At 47.3% G+C, this 17,747-nt stretch overlaps 1 protein-coding gene across 10 annotated transcripts; it reads left to right on the top strand.

Moving 5' to 3' along the window:
- The first annotated feature begins 674 nt into the window (after positions 1 to 674).
- GABPB2 (GA binding protein transcription factor subunit beta 2) lies at positions 675 to 17,589 on the top strand. 10 transcript variants are annotated; one of them, XM_066985956.1, is made up of 10 exons: positions 675 to 773; positions 1,301 to 2,629; positions 2,888 to 3,027; positions 4,146 to 4,313; positions 4,677 to 4,871; positions 6,169 to 6,319; positions 8,984 to 9,121; positions 10,518 to 10,703; positions 12,157 to 12,290; positions 13,117 to 17,589. In XM_066985956.1, the coding sequence occupies exons 3-10, from the start codon at positions 2,920 to 2,922 to the stop codon at positions 13,402 to 13,404; spliced, it is 1,368 nt and encodes a 455-aa protein (XP_066842057.1). In that variant the 5' UTR covers positions 675 to 773; positions 1,301 to 2,629; positions 2,888 to 2,919; the 3' UTR covers positions 13,405 to 17,589. The 10 variants fall into 10 exon arrangements, with proteins under 10 accessions (XP_066842057.1, XP_066842058.1, XP_066842059.1 ...); XM_066985957.1 differs by having other exon boundaries at positions 692 to 773; positions 2,567 to 2,629; XM_066985958.1 differs by having other exon boundaries at positions 757 to 773; positions 2,567 to 2,629; positions 2,885 to 3,027.
- The last annotated feature ends 158 nt before the right edge of the window (positions 17,590 to 17,747 follow it).

Here is a 17,747-nt window from a genome sequence, read left to right on the forward strand (position 1 = left end):
TTCTGTGAAATCAATTAAGTACAGGCTATTGCAGACATACATGCGCAGGAAGCCCAAACAAGGCCCCAGCAGCGCCCTGGAGCAGACTGCAGTGCTTCACGCCCACCCCCAAAGAGGTAATCAAAGTGCATCGGAGGCAGCTGATGGTGGTACATCGCTAGAGTAGGGCACAGGGCTCCCTTCTGCGGGTGGAAGCCATCTCGGAGACAGAAGGGCACTCAGAGAAAACGTGCGCGCACAATACAGAGTATTCACAGGGACAGCCACATCCAGAGGCCGGAGACCCAGCCTCACGCCGAGGTGCCGCCCACGCACCCACCGCCGCCACCTCAGGGAGGCGCCACAGCCTCCGGGCGCCGCTGCCGCCCTTTTATAGTTGGCGCCCAAACGCCTCTGCCGGAACTACCTGCGGGGCGCGTATTCCTCCGCCTTCGGCAACTGCAATACCTTCGCTAGAGAAAATAGTCCCCTCTCGGGCTCCCCCGCCACTCGGCACTTCGCCACCCTCCCTCCCGGCCCTTGTGAGGACGAGGAGGAGGACGAGGAGGAGGAGGAGGAGGAACGGCCTTAGCCCACCCTGCTCGCCCTCCCTCTCCCTCCACGGACTCTGGTCGTTGGGCACCGTATCCCTCCGCTGCTTCGCCTCCGCGTCGGCCATTTTGTGTGGCTGCGGCGGGAGGGGCGGGAAGAGCCAGGAGGGGGGCGGGAGAGGAGGGGGGCGGTGCTGCGTGCGGGAACAGCCGAGCGCCCGGGGGGGGGGCCCGAGCCGGAGCGTGAGTGGGGCCGGGGGCTGCTGGCGCGCGTGCGTCGTGCGTGCGCGTGGCCGGGGGGGGGGCGAGGCACGGGGTCGGTATCGGGGTGTCCTGGGGGGGGGGGGGCTTAGAGGGGAGGTGGCCCCAGAGGGGATCCTGGCGGGGCGTTGCGCTCTGGGAGGGGGCTGGGGGTGGGAAGCGGGGTCCCCGCCGAGGCCCGGGGGGCTCGGACCCCTCGGACGGGGTGGGGGTGTCCCCGGGGGGGCGCCGCCGGGCCGGGGGGCGGGCGGAGCGCGCTGCTTGCCGTGCTCCTGGGGGGGGGCGGGGGCCTGTCAGCGGCTGCCCGGCCGGGAGTGCCGCGGGGGGCTTCGGAAGATAAAAAAGCGGCGGTGGTAACGTCCTTGGAGCATCGGGCGGGGCGGAGAGCGGGGGCGTGCGGAGGGGACTCTGAGAATTGACGGGACGGGGGTTCCGTTTAATGCGAGGGGAGAAACCGGTGGGGTTTTGTTAGCGACCCAGTTTCTCCTTTCTTTTCCAAACGCGCACAGAATGGTAAACTCCAGCCTCGTAAATGCGTGAGCTGGCAGTAGCCCTAGCACACGCAGAGTGCGGTGGAACTACTGATGCCTGGAAAGTTGAACGCGAGTGTTCTCGACGCGGGCAACAAGCAGGAGCGCTGTAAAAATAGTGTCTGTCCCACGAGGAGTCAGAGAAAAGCAAACTGGGAAGTTGCTAAAGGGCAGGGGGTTGTGGAGGTCAAACACAGACGTCCTGAATGCATCACAGGTCCAGAGCACGCTGCGCAAGTAAGTCCCGAGTCCGGGGCTCATCCCCGCTGGGGATCTTCCTCACGCGGAGCCGCAGCGGTGTCCGAGCTGGGTGCTGGCACTGTGCAGCGGTAGGGGACAGGTCCAAAGGAGCCCTTTCCTTTCACACATGTTGTAGGAGCGACTAGGTTTTTTTATTATTATTTTTTTTTTCCTCAAGCTCATGCTCCTAGAAGTGTCTTCGTGACGGTGAACTAAGCATCGCTTGGTTCCTGACTTCCAAGACTCGAGTGTTGCTCATAATAACCGCACGCTTAGAAAGAGCTGCAAGTTTAAAATAATCTTACAAAGTGAGATGTGTTTTTGGAGAGAGAAGTTAATAAACAGCGTCGCCCGATGAGGTTTAGGGCTTGCTGTTCAGCTTTACTTTCGGGGGCTTGTTTTACTGACGGCTGTCTGTATGTAGTGCGTCACTGAGGAAAGCGCGGGGCATTTCTCTTGAATTCTTCATTCAAGAAAGACCCTCTTTTAGAGCCTTCCAACTATTTCAGAGGATTGCAATTGAAGGAAATTAAAAACATCATTTACGGGCTTCAGTGCTGTTGGAGTCACTGTTGCACTGCGTGGCACACAGCTGCACAGACAGGCATTTGTAGTCACTACATGAATGATGTACAAGAGTTAGTGGATTGGCTTTAAAGTCAGCCTTTCATAGGACTGGCGACCAGCGTAACCCTATTGTGGAGAAAAATGCTGTAGTTCACTGCCACAAACATGGTATGTCGAATGTAGTTTGGAATAAATAGAGACACTTGTCTGGTAGGCTGACGGCGGGACTGGGAGCTTTTGAGCTCTGCTCCTTTCATGACCTTGACCAAGTCGCTGGAGTCACCAAGGTTTGTTTTATTCTCTCCTGGCAGAGAGCGGGGGCAGTTCCCCCACGCTTAGCCCCAAGTGCTGGGGTCAGAGTCTTGGAGATTAAAGTACTTTGAAAATCAAAGTGATGTTGTGCAAAAAATGCGAACTGCTTAGCTGTCGCTTTTATAGGTTCTGCTTGTGAAACGGGATCCACATGGGCAAGGCTTTGTGTCTGTACAAGGTGCTGTTGAGGTAAGTGGGATTTTGCAGGAGCCTTGTAAGGTCTGGTCTGCCGGCAGCCTGAGACTCTGTTGCTTCCCTTGATGTTTGAGGCATGGAACTGAAAACTGATAGATACTTTTGCCTGGTTCTTTATGGGGTTGGGCCTAGTTCTGTGTGTCTGCTAGCGAGCCAGCCAGACCTTAGCTGTACTGGGTTTTTATGTCTGTGCCTCAATGTCTTTTGTTTCTTCATTTGTTTTCCATTTCTTGCTCCCACCTTTTAAAGCAGCTTTCAGCAAATACTTGTTCCCATGTATAAAGATGTCCTTAGTGGACCTAGGGAAGAGGTTGCTAGAAGCAGCTCGCAAAGGCGAAGATGACGAAGTGCGAACGTTGATGGCAAATGGCGCTCCTTTCACCACTGACTGGGTATGTTGGAGGGATGCAGACGTTGGCTTTCTTTGTGAAATGCGTTGCGCGTCTACTCTTTGGTGCTGAAGGATAGGAATGGAAATGGGAGCGGTAAAATAAAATAATCTTATAACCCAGTAAAATAAGTAAAAACAACCCTGTAACCCAGTAAAATAGAGAGTCTGGATTGGCAGATAACTCAGCTCTGGATTTCTGTGGCAGAGCAGATTCCTGATGAAGCGCTTGAAAAACCATGACCTTCGACAGGCAAAGATAAATTCACGTTTGCGTAAAGATTGATCTCTTCCTGAGACACAACAGCACAGTCTTAAGTACTGTACCGTTTCAGATCACAATGTCTGTGGATTTTGATGCTTTAAGAAGTGCAATTTCCAACAGCTGAGATAAATAATGAATAAAATTGAATTGGAAGAATTGATAAACCTCTCAGTAGTAAGAAGTTTCTTTAAGTGTGCTGTATTTAATTAGCTCAACTTTGCCAGTCAAGAAAGTAATCTTTGGTTTTGTTTTCTTCCCTTCAACAAACAAACAGAAAAACTAAAACCAGCCCATCCTGGGTTGGAAAGGAAATAAAAGGTTTAATGAAGCTGAAGGGTAACAATTGGATAAACAGGGAACCAGATCATAACTGATATGTCGTCAATAACTATTTTCCATCGCCAGTACCCTAGCGCATCAATCTGTTCATCCATAACTTTGCAAGATGAAGGAATTACCTGTGTTGAGAGGAAGCGAAGCCTAGTAGTATTCTAACACTGACCTTTTCGAAAGGGTGGTAAAATTATCTGTGGTGATAGAGAAAAAGCAGAGCTGTTCTGCTTTACTTCTGAAAAGAAGCAGTCTGATGTTCCATGATAAACGAATGGCACAGTGGAGAAAGTAAAAGCCTGTTTGACTTTCAAGTTACCAGATAACATAAAGATCTTTAAAACACTTAATGTTTGTCATAAAAATGTTTTGGGTGTGCAGCCCCCTATTTCTGAATGGAGAAAAAAAAGATTAATTTCTTCTGGAAGCTTTGTCATTCTCATTACTGCTGGACATGCGTGCGGTGATTGCTTTGCCTGCCCTCTCTTGCTGTGCACCAACAGTAACTCTCCCAAATTAACGTGCAGCTTGGGACGTCACCTCTTCACCTTGCTGCCCAGTACGGCCACTATTCAACAGCAGAGGTGCTGCTTCGAGCTGGTGTTAGCAGAGATGCCCGAACAAAAGTGGACCGGACTCCGCTACACATGGCTGCAGCTGATGGGCACACTCATATTGTAGAATTGTTAATTAGGGTAAGTACAGTAAATCAGGTATAACCTTCAGGCATTTAGACAAATGGCCTGGGAATCTAAGTGTTGATGTCCCTGTTTAAATGCTGGCACAGGTACCACCTTTAAGACACAGTAAAATATCTCCTGCAGGAGAGAAGGAAACATCCTGTGAATGCTGAAGTTAAAGCGGTGCTGTCAGAACTTAACGACCATGTCAGAGTTTTGTTTTAGCAGCTATTTGGTGAATAATCCAGATGAGAGTGGCTGAGGTTAAAATCAGAAGAGTACAACCGAGCTCTTTGACAGGGGTCTGTTACATCTGCTCACTGATGCTCTGTATTGAGAAAAGACAGCGTGCTGACAAGTAACATCTCTCTCTTTTAGAATGGAGCCGATGTAAATGCCAAGGACATGCTGAAAATGACTGCTTTACACTGGGCAACAGAGCATAACCACCGAGACGTTGTAGAGTTGCTCATCAAATATGGAGCCGACGTCCACGCTTTCAGCAAGTTTGATAAGTCAGCTTTTGATATTGCTTTGGACAAGAACAATCCAGAGACTCTGGTAATACTACAGGTAGGCTGGGAAAGGAGAAACTTGCTGGTAATTCTGTGACCCACAACTGCTGGAAAAACTAGAACAGATGTTTCTTATGGAAACTCTCTCTGATGCTCAGACCATAAGTGCTAAGGTAACTTTTATAGTGTGGCAGCCTCATGTGGTGGTGTGTTTTAACCCGGCAGGCAGTTCAGCACCATGTAGCTGTTCGCTCCCCTCCCAGTGGGATGGGGGAGAGAATCGGGGAAAAAAAGTAAAAGCTCGTGGGTTGAGATAAAGATGGTTTAGTAGGACAGAAAAGGAAGAGAAATAACAGTAATAATTATATGTACAAAGCAAGTGATGCACAATGCAACTGCTCACCACCCGCTGACCGATGCCCATCCCATCCCAGTGGTCCCCCCGACCCCTGTCCAGCCACCCCACATTAGCTGTTCAGCATGACATCGCGTGGTATGGAATATCCCTTCGGCCAGTTTGGGCCAGCTGTCCTGCTTTTGTTCCCTCCCAGCTCCTTGGGGGCTGTCCACCCCAGCCTACTCACCGGCAGGGTGGCGCAAGAAGCTGAAAAGTCCTTGACTTAATGTGAGCGCTGCTCACATTGCTGAGCGCTGCTCAGTAAAAGTTAAAACATCAGCGCGTTGTCAACATTATTCTTATCCTAAACCCAAAACACAGCACCATACCAGCCACTAGGAGGAAAATTAACTCTGTCCTAGCTGAAACCAGGACACGTGGCTTGGCAAATGCCAGCTCTTGGTTCAGATGTCACCAGCGCAGGATCTGTTTGTGCTGACTTCATGGACTCCTTGTGTGAAATCAATGAAATGATCACCTCTGGGAGATGAATCATAATATCCCAAGATAGGAGTCTAAATGGGCTGGATGACTCACTTTCCAGAAATGTGTATTTCTCCCTGTTGATCTGGATGGGAATCTGGGTGTCTACCTCAGGCAGATCTGCGCTAAGGGGAGAGGGATCCTGTTGCATCTGATGGAATCATTTTCTGTTAGAAAAAACTGGAGATAAGGAGGTAGAATTTTTAATTATTATTATTTCTCAACCAACCAGTGTGTGCCTACAAGGGCTAAATTGGCTGATAGGGTTTGAATTGCACGCATCTCGCATGATAACGTGCCACAATAGTGTAAGCTGCCAATTTAGGTGGCAGTTTTGTAATAGCTTCTGCACTGGTGTCACTGATGTGCTGCAGAGAGAAATAATCTGCCTCTGAGATGTTACAAGGATGCCGAATACTCCTGTTTACCACAGAAGGCATGAGGAATACACCCTTAACCCCAACGTCTTTCCTAGGAAGCAATGCAGAACCAGGTGAACACACATCCAGAGAGAGCACATCCTGTCACGAACACCGTGACTGTCACCTCACCGTTTATTCTTGCACCAGGGGAAGTTCTCAATCTTGCTAGTCTCGTCTCGTCAGCAAATGCCAAAACAACCGCAGGTGAGGTTTTATGGGACCTTGCATGGGAAAGTCTTGAGAAAACTTCTCGTCTGTGAGGTTCATAGGGAAGCAGACTGCTTACCAGTAGGGGGCAGAGGGTCATTTAGTAGAGGAAAAGTGGTGAAACGCGGCCAGCTGCACCAAACTACTGCTTCTAGCCCCAGAATATATGTATTTTTTTCCTGTTGAAGGCAGCAAAGCAAATTTCTAGCTGATGTAAATAAGGGTAGTTCTACTGTAAGTGGTGAAGCTCTGCTGAGCTCAGCTGCGGGTCTGCTCCGGGTCTGTTAAAAGCACCAGAGCTTGGGAAAAGGGATTTGGATGATTGCAACAGACGAGTAATGGAAACTATTGCCTGCGCCAAATCTGTAGCATTAGAGAGCTGTTGGGGAATGGTTTGCTTTGTTCTTCGTTGGCTAGAGGAGTTGCATGGGTATTTTGGTATACGTAATGTTGAGTAAGGAACCAGTGAGAAGTCTTTTCACAGTAAGCAGGTCTGTGGGATATGCATATTACTCATTCTCCACCATTCCCTCCCCCCGCGTGTTAGATGGGAATAATTAGGTTCCTCATTGTCCTGTAAGCCCTAGCTTAGTGGGGAGAACACTTTAACTTAAGGCTGAGTGCAAATTCTTTTTTGTGTAATTCCAATTTTCATAATAACTCTAAAGTTAATTTTCTGTATTTGGGGAAATCCAAACCATTGTTTTTTTTCAGTCGCAAGGAGGCTACTAAATACAAGTTTTGTGAAGCTATTTGGCCTCATCCTGCAAACACTTCTGCATGTGAGTAATTCTTTGGTTAGTGGGACCGTTCACATGCATGAATGTTTGCTTATTAACTAGAGTGCTTTTAAAATCTTGGATAATGACATTCTGCAGTCCCACCCAGACCTCTCTGCCTCTCTGGCCACAGTGAATTCAGCAACACTGGACTTAATCTCAAAGCTTTCGGTGCTGCTCACAGCTTTAAGGCACTGACAAATCCTGATTTAGAAGGGGAAATATGAGTAGAAGAGTTACGTTACATCTGTGGGGAAAACACAACGTGACTGGCACACAACATCTTCGGTGAAGGCTATTCCCTAAACTCAAAGGGGCATAAGGCCCCTCGAAAGGTTGTGTGCCAGGTGATCCTCTTGCCAGTCCGTGTTGCGCGCTGTCTTGGAGCCCGGTAGGCGTCTGAGGCCAATGCCCTCGCCTTTTTCAGTGCCACATCACAGCGGTGACTGATTGCCCGCGTGTGACTTGGCTAAAGTACCCGGGGTTATTCCCCCCGTAACACTTCCAGCAGCATCAATGGCTGGGCAGTGGGAAAACACGGTTTTGAGGTGCTCCAGCCCGAGGCCGTGTCAGGAGTTTTTTTTCTCGCTGCCCACGAGAGGGCGTCAGTGACTGCACGATCACAACACCAACAAAAAACAAAAATCCCGCTCGTACAACCCTTTACAGCTAGTAATTCCTCTCACTTCTCTTAAATTCCTTATGCCTTCAGTTACTGAAAAGGTTTTTAAATGGGAATAAGCATATTTAGCTAGTCTGAAGAAATCTGATTACAAGCTGCTGAAAATATTTACTAAGCCCCACAGCGTTTTCATGTGCCTAGCCCGTATCCCGTTTGGAAGTATTGTTCTTTGAAACTAAATCACTTGATAACCTTCATAAAATCAAGGAGCCAGTGAGTGAAAGAGAAAATGGGCTGCAGGGGTTAAGGCAGGGGAACTTTAGGTGAACTTCCCTTCGTGTATTTACAATCTATGCTGGCAGCGAGGTACAGGATCTCACTTTTTTTTTTTTTTTTTTTGGCGGGGGGGAATTGTGGGTTACATGCATGCAAATAAAATACTGAGTTTGCACCCGTTGACCTCAGTTTCCTGTTCCATTCTTATTAAGTCTGCTTTGAATAGGAATTACTGTGGTCAATTGGAGGAAGAAACATTGTTTTTGGAATTGAGAAGACTTGCTTATCGCATTGAAATCAATACACCATTTAAGTAGCCTTGTGCTTTTCATTACTAGACCTGAGAGCGGAGAAAAAAAGGACAAATATGCTCAGTACCTCGACCTAAAGGGATATACTGAGCCAATTTCCGAATTTGATCAAAAGGCTCTGTTGACATAGTTGATATAGCTCAATATATTCCTTAGGATTTGCAATTTTGAAAGTTACAATGATAAGGTGCAAAGCCAAGTAATTATGCACATAGCAACCACCCTGCATAATATCACAGCAGTCAGAGCTCAGCACTGCTGTGAGTGGCATCAGGCGGCACGGCTACATCTTGAAAAAACATCCACGTCTCCAGATCGAAGCTCGGCATGCCAAGTAGCCCAGCAGACAGTCTGCCTTTCTGTAACTCCTACAGTGATGCTGGAGCAAATCAGTTCGCATTGCTGCTCCTTTTGTTACAAAAATAAATAATAAATTAATGAAATTCTTGTTTAAATTGGATTAAAATTATCATAAAGTATTCAGAGTGAGCATGGTCCGTCCTAAATATCAAAGCCCTTTTTACAGTTAGTAGTAGGAAAGGCACTTCTCACGACAAATGATCTGTTCCGCTTCCCTTTCACATTTGATGTCTTGATCTCTGGGTGACAAAAACGTTGCAATCTGACTGCTGTATTTCTTCTTCAGCTAAAGCAGGTCCTGAAAATTCTTCAGTTTTTCCCCATCTTTCTCCAGCAGGTGACTCACACGTATCTACGGTGCAGTTTTCCAATTCAACAACCTCTGTGCTTGCCACGCTTGCAGCCCTCGCTGAAGCATCAGCCCCTCTTTCCAGCTCAAGCAGAGCTACAGGTAGGGGAGACCAGTTGGATGCCCATTCAAATTTGTGCAATTCTAGTGAGCCTCTTGCCAGGAAACTGAAGGAAATTTAAGTTACCTGTGTGCAACTGGAAGTGAGTTTGCTTTTTTTCAGGGTAAATAAGAGATGATGATAAACATTTGTGAAGCAGTGGGTTGATTATTTATTTATTTCTAATCCCATTTCAAACTTAATTCAAAACCCAGCAACTGTTAGTAATAGAAATAACTCTGTGTTTATTAAGCAGCCAGCCTTGCCCTGACATCACATATGTTGCTCTTGGCTTGCTTTATCAGTTAAAGAGAAAAAAGAAGAAAACCCCTTCAGAATATGAATTTACTTTAATATATAAGTGTAGATAAATGTTTGTTTAAGAAGGAAATTGTCTGAAATGTTTCCTTGTCTGCAGTTTGCCAGCTTGCTCAGCTTCACATCCCTATAAAATCTTGGTAGTCAACCGATGTTTTGAGTTTCTTGAGGCTCTGGTAACTTTTTCATACAGAAAGTGCTGTTTGCTTTTTGTTCTAAATGATCTGTTATTATGTTTGTACAGCGTAATGTTTGACCTTTAATTGACTTAACATGTAGGAATTTGATAATTAAAGTTTATATAATCCCTTCACCTTGGAATTTATTTCTTTCCCCAAAGCTAAGCATTTTTCCTAGAGTCTAGAGATGAGTGATTTAACTTTAAGCAGTTGGTGCTGTGAGGCTGATTCCTTGTCCTTTGGTGCTTGAAAGTTTTCCGTTTTGGTACCCAGCAGTGCGTGGCGGTCAGGTACCCTCTCTTTCCCGTGCTTGCAGTGTGTGTTGGGAGCAGGAAGCAGCCCAGGGTTTGCAATCCTGATTATTTGTGCAAGCCGTAAATGTCCCAGAGAGCTGAACAGGTCTGCAGGCACCCAGCCCAGCCTAGCAGCCTCCTTACGGCTGCTTGCTCTAGCTGTGCTTGTGGGGTGGGGTCCCTTGCAGCATGAAGAGGTTTGTGTGTGGCTTGTCTTTGTTAGGGTTGGGGGAAAGGTCATCTAAGGAAGCTTGGCAGAGCCAGCTCTGCTTAACAGCTGCCTCAAGCTCCAGTCTTCGTTAATTTGCTGGGATGCTAGTGCTTTGATCTTACTAATTTATGGAAAAAAAATCTGTTTTTCTCTGTAAAAACTGTTTTACAGAAGTCTAGTGTGTTTTTTTTGTTTTTGTTTTGTTTTGGTCCCCCCCTCCCCCACGCACTTTAAGACTTACTATATTTCCAGATTTGTTTTTCATAAGCAACCGCTCCAGGATTCTCATGCTGTGTGCTTGAGCTTTTTTCCTAGGCTTCAGTTTCAATTCAAGGAAGAGAGAAGGAAATGCTGACTTTTTTTTTTTTTTTTTTTGGCATGCACTTTATTTCTCAAGGTAATACAGAGGAAATAGTGGAAGCAAATTCTGTCGATTCTGCCATACAGCAAGTGGTCGGTAGCGGAGGGCAGCGCGTCATCACCATTGTAACGGACGGAGTTCCCCTGGGCACGCTGCAGACAGCCGTCCCCACCAGCAGCCTCAGCCAGCCGTTCATTGTCACCATGGAAGATGGACAGCAAGGTACGGAGGAGCCGAGCTTGGAAAGCTGTAGGGCAGCGCTGAGGATTAACTTCAAAAAGAAACAAGCACCGGTGGCTGTAAACCTCACTGAGCCGCGCGAGGAAGGCTGTTTGTGTGGTTTGGCTTGTCAGCAGTGTGGTATAACAAACAGATCCCCGCCTGACTGCAGGGCTCCAGGAGGGGTTAAAATGCTTGCGGGGCTGATGTCAGTGGTAAAGCTTGCCAGCGGCTTGTTTGCAGTTTAACGCACATCCATGCTGCTGCACTTTAATATTTTGATCTTTGTGTTAAAACCCAACACCTTCACCGTAGAGCTGTGGGGTGAGAAGTGCCACGTTAGCTGTTGTCTCTGGCAGCCAGGAAGGGTGGTTCTTCTATCTTGTGGCCAGTTTCCCAGTCAGGGAGTAAATCACTTGGGTGCTGAAACTGCAACCTGTTACCTTGGGGAATTACTCCATTGTTCATGTCAGAGTTAGCGTTAGGACATTAATATCAGCTTAAATGTACCTCTTCTTCCTATAACTATAGTTATATAGCCTAAGGCAATATAATCTATTAATTTTACAAGGCAAATTTAAATCATGTTCAGTAATGCAGGGCAGAGCTCCAGAGCGCTTCTAGTGGATTCTTATTTCCGCAAGGGATGTAATTCATCAGCCTTGTCTCCTACTGACAATTCTTTTAACGTGTCCTAGGGATACTTGATTATTTGGATTAATATTGGTGCAGGAAAAAGAGGATTAGGAAATTAGCTCTCCTGTGACATGCATACAGTGTGAGATAGGTTACATCATTTCTGTCTGCTTATGGACTTTGTGAGTGGAAAGCAATTTTCCAAAGCTGTTAATTATTCAGAATTATTTTCCAAATTGGGAAATGGGCTTGTAGCCCATTCTGAGTCTAAGGCAGACAAAGAAAGAACTGTTTAGGTAGAGCTACCTTCAGTAGCTCACATGGTTCATTTCTCCTCCTTGGTTGGATGAATTCTTTCTACTGGCTTCCCAAACTCATGCGTGCAGATTTAAAACACGTTTGTTCTTCAGAGTATTTGCAGCTATTGCATGTGCTTAAAGCTGATTCTGAGCTTAGCCGGGGGGACTGTCCGTACAGGGAATTTTCGAGAAGAGTTTTCTGTTCCTCTTGCTTACAAGTGTCCTGGCTAATAATTGCATTACTGAACAATCAAGAGGATAATTTTACTTCCCATGTGTTCCGAGACGCAAATCTGACTTGGACTTCTGTCAGCCCTGTTGTGGTAATGGGACTCTGAAATACTGGGTAGAGGTATTTCTGAAAAGCTGCTCCAGATTTCCTCTCCTCTCCAGAAAAACTACAGCATTGCTGATCCGCAGGTTTTTCTTCAGAACCGCTCTGATGCAGTGACTTCTTTCAGGAAACATCTGTGCAAAAGCATGTCTCACACTGCATAATTTGTCACCTTTCAATTTTTCAGTTTTAACTGTACCTGCTGGTCAGGTTGCAGAAGAGACTATTATTGAAGATGGAGATGACGCAGAAGAGGAGGAAGAGCCGCTGGCCAAGAAGCAAAAAGTGGAACAAAATGTAAATGACTTGGAGGAAAGCAAGGTAGATATTCCTTCTCGTAACTGCTGTTGTCTCATGAATGGTTCTGTACTATGCTAAGAATGTTGGGCTCCCGGTTTGCCAGAGCCATCAGAGTGGAAATTAGCTGTGCCCTGCTCAGCTGAGCCAGAGTATATTACTGTAATGAACCCTGCGTGGTGGTTCCCTGCTCTGCCTGCACATGCTCCTGCGTTAGCATGAACGTGCAGGCGGTTGAGCTGAGCATTACTCAGTCAAGTTTTCCTGCTACCTGCGGAAGAAGAGCCAGATAAATCATTTGTTGCAGTTTTGCCTATGTCAAAGCAATAGCTCGGAGTTTTTACGTGAATCGCGGTAGTTGACTGAGATTATTTAGGATTTCCTCTAGAAGTACAACATGTAGGCTGGGCGTAAACCAAATCTCAGCTCTTCATACACGCAGCAGGAATGACTGTCTTGGGGAAGAACAGTTTTCTTGATTGCCTCAAAACTTTTCAGCACAAATAGCGCTCTATTTTTCTTTCTCACTTCCTGCTTACGCTTGCTTTCCAGCCTTTGAAATTCATCCTGGTGAGATGATGTGTACCTTAACCAGCTTGCCTCCCTGCACATGTCGGGGAAACTTGCCAGCCACTTTGTGCCTTCCTTTGTCCCAGTTGATTCTGGTAACCTGTGACAAACAAGCCAGTGGAACAGAGCTCGGTTCAAGCATGTTACTAGCGCTGCCATAGAGCATTTTGCTTTTGTAACACGTAACTGTTCTAGTAGTGGCACACCCTGTTTCCTTGTGGTGACCTTCCTGTCGCAGGTTGGGCCTCCGTCATGGGCTCTCGACTTTTGTTTTCTGTAGGACAGCGATGAAAGGGAAGTGCTACAGCAGCAGCTGCAAGAGGCGAACCGGAAAGCTCAGGAATATCGCAGCCAGCTCATAAAGAAAGAGCAGGAAGCGGAGCAGTACCGGCTGAAGCTAGCAGCCATGGTGAGGCAGCAGCCCAACGGAGCTGAGGTAGCAGTGCTCGAAGAGGTCGCCGAGGTAGACACAGTTGTGGTAACCTCGGAAGACATCGAGGGGTCTGCATTGCCCATGATGGAAATGGATCAGCCAGCTGATATCACTGTGGAAACTGTAACCTCCTAATCCTGGGTTATTGACCTGCTTTTGTAAAGGAAAATAACACTTTTTTTTTTTAATAAGGTGCTGTTGGCAAACAGCGTTGAGAGCAGAGGGCTGTTGTCAGAGCCACTGCACAACTGGAAAATGGTGCGATGGGGCTGCCTGAATGGTCCCGTCACCAGGGATAGAAACTTCTACAGCAGCTCACAACATAACTCTGCTTTCAGCACAGTGCCAAAAGGTGCTTTCAAAGCTTGACCTTGAAAGATTGAAAGCTTTTACAAATTTTAGCCAGCAAGTGACCTGAAGGCTTATTTTGTGATGTTAATACCTGCATTGTTGGGAGTGGAAAAGAAATACCTCAGTGCCAAAGTAGCTGGTATTAGCTCTCAGCTGCCAGGCAGTTGCAGCTCTGAAAACAGACTTCATGCAATAACCCGAGGTGTTCGCTCCCCTCTCTGAAGCTGAGTGACCAGATCTGGACCTTCAGATAAAAAAAACAATTTCTTGGAGTGATACATTTTTATTTACAATATTCTAATGTGCGGGAGGGGATTTCCCCACTTTAGCTAGGAAATGAATTGGCATTGAACAATTACATGTTTTGTTCCAAAAGTCTGCATTTAGTTCACAGAGGCAATCTTCAATGCAAGAGCAAAGGCCAGGCTGACCGTGTGTCAGCTGGAGCATTTCAAGATAGCAGGGAATGTTACATTTTGCCTTCTTTGGACTGCGGAAAAGTTCGGCGGAGCTCTACATCAGAACCTTCAACCACCCAAAGGGATCACAGAAAAATCCTGCTCAATTTTATGAAATTTAGTCAACTCTTCTGTTTGACACTTCTGTGCTGAAGAGTAGCGCTGACTGATTATAGATGCAAAACTATACGTTCAGCTCTTGCTGTAAGACAGCTTGTGAGCCAGTTTGCCTCTGAAGATACATATGTCACTTTTTTACTAAACAGTTTTTATTTTTAAAGATGCTAAAACCTTTTTTAACAAGCAGCTGATCTCGTTACTGAAATGTTCGTATTTTTTTACTCTGCAAGCCTGTTTATTAAAGAGGATAGCTAAATGCTTTCCTCTTTGCAGGCTTGTGGATTATGTGTTTCAAGACAGTGTGGAAATTGATTGGAAGGGCCCTGAATAATCGCATGGCAATTGATAATGAAAGCTTTTTCTCCCTCGGCAGTCACAAGCAAAAGAAGTGAAGTTTAGCAAAATACCACATGCCTGGTGTTCTCTTGGCTGCAGAAGGTTGTACAGGCGAGGAGCGACTCCCGGCTCCAAGGCCCAGCAGCTGGCCTGCTTTCTGAAATTGCCTTCTTGCAAGATAAGAATTCATAGCTGTCTCGGCCCACAGTTTATTGGTTTGTGTGTTTGTTTTTTCTTAAGTTCCATGTCCTAGTTTTGTAACAATTGGCAGTGTTTGAGGTAATCGTTCAATTTCGTGGTCCTTGCATTGCTTTTTTCCCCCGTTACTTCCAAGCGTGTCCAGATAACTGTTTGCTGTTGGTTCAGATACTGCCAATGTTCACATTTCTTTGCTGACAGATCAACCCATATCAGGATGTTTGAGATGTAACAAACTTAAGAGTTCGTAAAGGCATGAACTTACGGTCACGGGCCGCATTTGTTACCGTAAAAAAAACCTGCTTTTCATCATAAAATCACTCTCCGGGGCAGTGTGCTCCTGCCGCAGAGCGCTTGGCTCTCGTTGATGGCGGTGCCTCGGGTGTCAGCTCGTGGCCGAAGTGCCGTGGCCTTGTTTGTGCGGGACCCCATGCAGGCAGCAAACGGTTCGTGAAGCTTTGCCGTGCTTTAACGGCTGGCGCTCCCCCCGTCCCACGCAGAAACTCTTGTGCTGAGGCACTAGAGAAGAGCTTCGTTCCTGGAGTGCTCGTGTCCAGCGCCCTGCGATTTATTCAAGCTTTGGCCTCAAAGGGAGGTCAGGTCTGCCAAAATCACGTATCCGGCAACGTTTGGCAGTGTTTGACCACTCGGGTTCAGTGACAGGTTTTAGGAGAGAAAGGTTTATGATACTGTTATTGTAAAGGCTTCATGAGACTTGCTGGGTTTTGAGAATCTAAGTGCATTTATTTATAACCAGTGTAGCTATATTTATAACTAAGACTTTTTATCTTTTTCCAAAAGATGTTTTGAAGAAGGCTTTAATAATTATTTTTTATGAATGAATGTTTGGAGAGACTTGGTTCCTGGCTGTTGACTTACACTCTGTGAAGTCAGCATTCCCTTGCTGACTTCAAGCTTGTATTAAGTTATTTTCTTTTGTTCCCGAGAATGTCCAAAATTTGGGTCCATTTGATGAACTGAAAAGTCTCTGTTGGAGGGTTCAAGGCGGTATCAAAGCAAATCCAGACAGATTCTTCTAATATGTTGTTCCCAGAAACATTACTGGATGTAAAGGGACACTGTCAACTTTGGCTTCTCCGTTTTGCCTGAAGTTAGTCTCATTATTTGTAAATTTGAAGAGCTCTACAGCTGAAGGCAGCTGTAGTACAAATGCTGTGTTGTGCCTTTGATAGCACTTTGATTCTCGTGTATTTCCATGCTTCCCCTGAAAAGGGCCAGTTTTGCCAAAAAGTCCCTTCAGCTGGGAAACAAACTTCCCCTTCAGAAGAGAAGAAAAAAAGTCTGTGGCATTCACGGTAATTGGATTTCATTTACAGAACTGGAGCAAATAAAGCTGACAGTGTTCTTAATGCTTCGCCTTGCGGGGGGAAATCGCACGTTAATTTTATTTTTAGAAGTCCTCGCACACGGGGCCTGAACAAAGACCGAGGAGTATTTGATCTATGCCCAGCATTTAGAAAGAATTTAAACTCGTCTGTATCCTCTGCTGTTGCACAGAAAGGATTTGAGATTTTTAGGCAGAGAACAGCAGTTTTCTTGTCAGATGTGGCCGTGTGGGTCTGTTGTTACTGGCGAGATTAAGTGGCAGCTTCTGGGCGGGTAAATAACCTCTCCTCTCGCACCCTCCCACTGAAGTCAGGGCTGGACTTCGCCGTGTCAGGGCTTTTGTCGCCCACGCCATCTGAGTCCAGGCACCTCCCAGCAGGCCGTGGATGGGCGAGCACAGGAGTCGATGCGGTTCAAGGCTAAGCAGGGCCCTGCTCTTTAAGTCTGTGCTGTCAGTGTGGAGCACCAAGATCCTGCTGCCCCCGCTTCCAGCCCAACTTCCCGTCCTCTGCGAGCGGGGATCAGCTGCGTGCTTGGGCAGGCAGGAGAGTCCCAGATGATTTCCCGGCGATGCTGATGCAGAAGCTGTGGTCTGAAATGAATTCTTTCCCCTTTTGACTTGGCTGAAAAGGTCAGTGCGATTTCTGTCCCACTGCAGCCCCGAGGGCAGTGAGGGCACATGCAGCAGCCCAGCCCTGGCACCCTTGGGCCCCTTGCAGAGAGCAGGCTCCCTGCGCTTCGTGGTTCCCTCCCTCCCTCCCCCCAAGCCCTGATCCAGGACTGCTCCCTGGGACACATTTCATTCTTCTAAGACCAGCGTGCCTTGTCTGTGCCTTGTTTCTCCTGTTTGAGGAGGTGACTTGGTGCTAACTGAGCCGTCTGAGTTTTGATTAGACATCTACTTCCCTCTTCTTGCAGTAGCCAGCTATAAACAGTTCCCATTATCCAAAATCGGAAGCAGGGCGTAGCAGATCCTGTGGGGATGAGCAAGGGAGGAGGTCACAGAAACGGGAGGTAAATCTGCAGCTGACTATGCAGGGATTTGTTTAGGCTGAATAAACGAAGCCCAGGATCGAGGGAGGCTGCGTGTGGAGACGTCCTCCAGGGCTTTCAGCGGGGGTGCCCCATCCCTGCGGGCGGGAGCCCTGCCCCTGCTGCCTGCCTGCGGCTTGGTGCCCACCAGCTCTGCCCGATTTCTATTTCTTTACTCTCACATTCAGCAGGCAGTTCCCCCGCCCCCCCCCCCGTGCCAGGCGCAGCGCCCAGGTGTGTATTTATTGCAGGTTTTGTTTGCTGCTTCCCTGCTGCGGGTCCCTTAGGGAACCCCTTAGCAGACAAGGAGCAAAGTGCCCTGCAGTGCCCCGCGTTCCCCACAGCTTAATGTGCAGGCTCCTGGGGTGAGAGCTCCAGCTTTCCCGTTTGTGTTTGGGGTAAATGAGCGGAAGTGTGGAAATTTAAACATTTATACGTTTTTGTACTGTTTCTTAATAAAATACCACATCCTCGGTGAGCAGCTTCTGTCTTTTGCGTGACCCTTGGCAGCTGGCGCCAGCTGCAGTGCGTTGTCACCTCCTGCTGTCCTCATGCCACCACCAGGAGCACCCCCCCAGGCTGCCCCCCCTTGGGGCTCAGGCCGGTGGCACCCGCCTGCCTGTGTCCATCCCCATC

The sequence above is a fragment of the Anser cygnoides genome, chromosome 33 (genome assembly GCF_040182565.1).
Source record: "Anser cygnoides isolate HZ-2024a breed goose chromosome 33, Taihu_goose_T2T_genome, whole genome shotgun sequence".
NCBI classification, from domain to species: Eukaryota; Metazoa; Chordata; class Aves; order Anseriformes; family Anatidae; genus Anser; species Anser cygnoides.

Bases quoted from the DNA above. Each gene is read 5' to 3' on its own strand.
- GABPB2 (XM_066985955.1), top strand. From the start codon at position 2,833: ATGTCTTTTGTTTCTTCATTTGTTTTCCATTTCTTGCTCCCACCTTTT. The intron at 3,028-4,145 runs GTATGTTGGAGG...ATTAACGTGCAG, and splicing joins CTCCTTTCACCACTGACTGG to CTTGGGACGTCACCTCTTCA. The intron at 10,704-12,156 runs GTACGGAGGAGC...TCAATTTTTCAG, and splicing joins CATGGAAGATGGACAGCAAG to TTTTAACTGTACCTGCTGGT.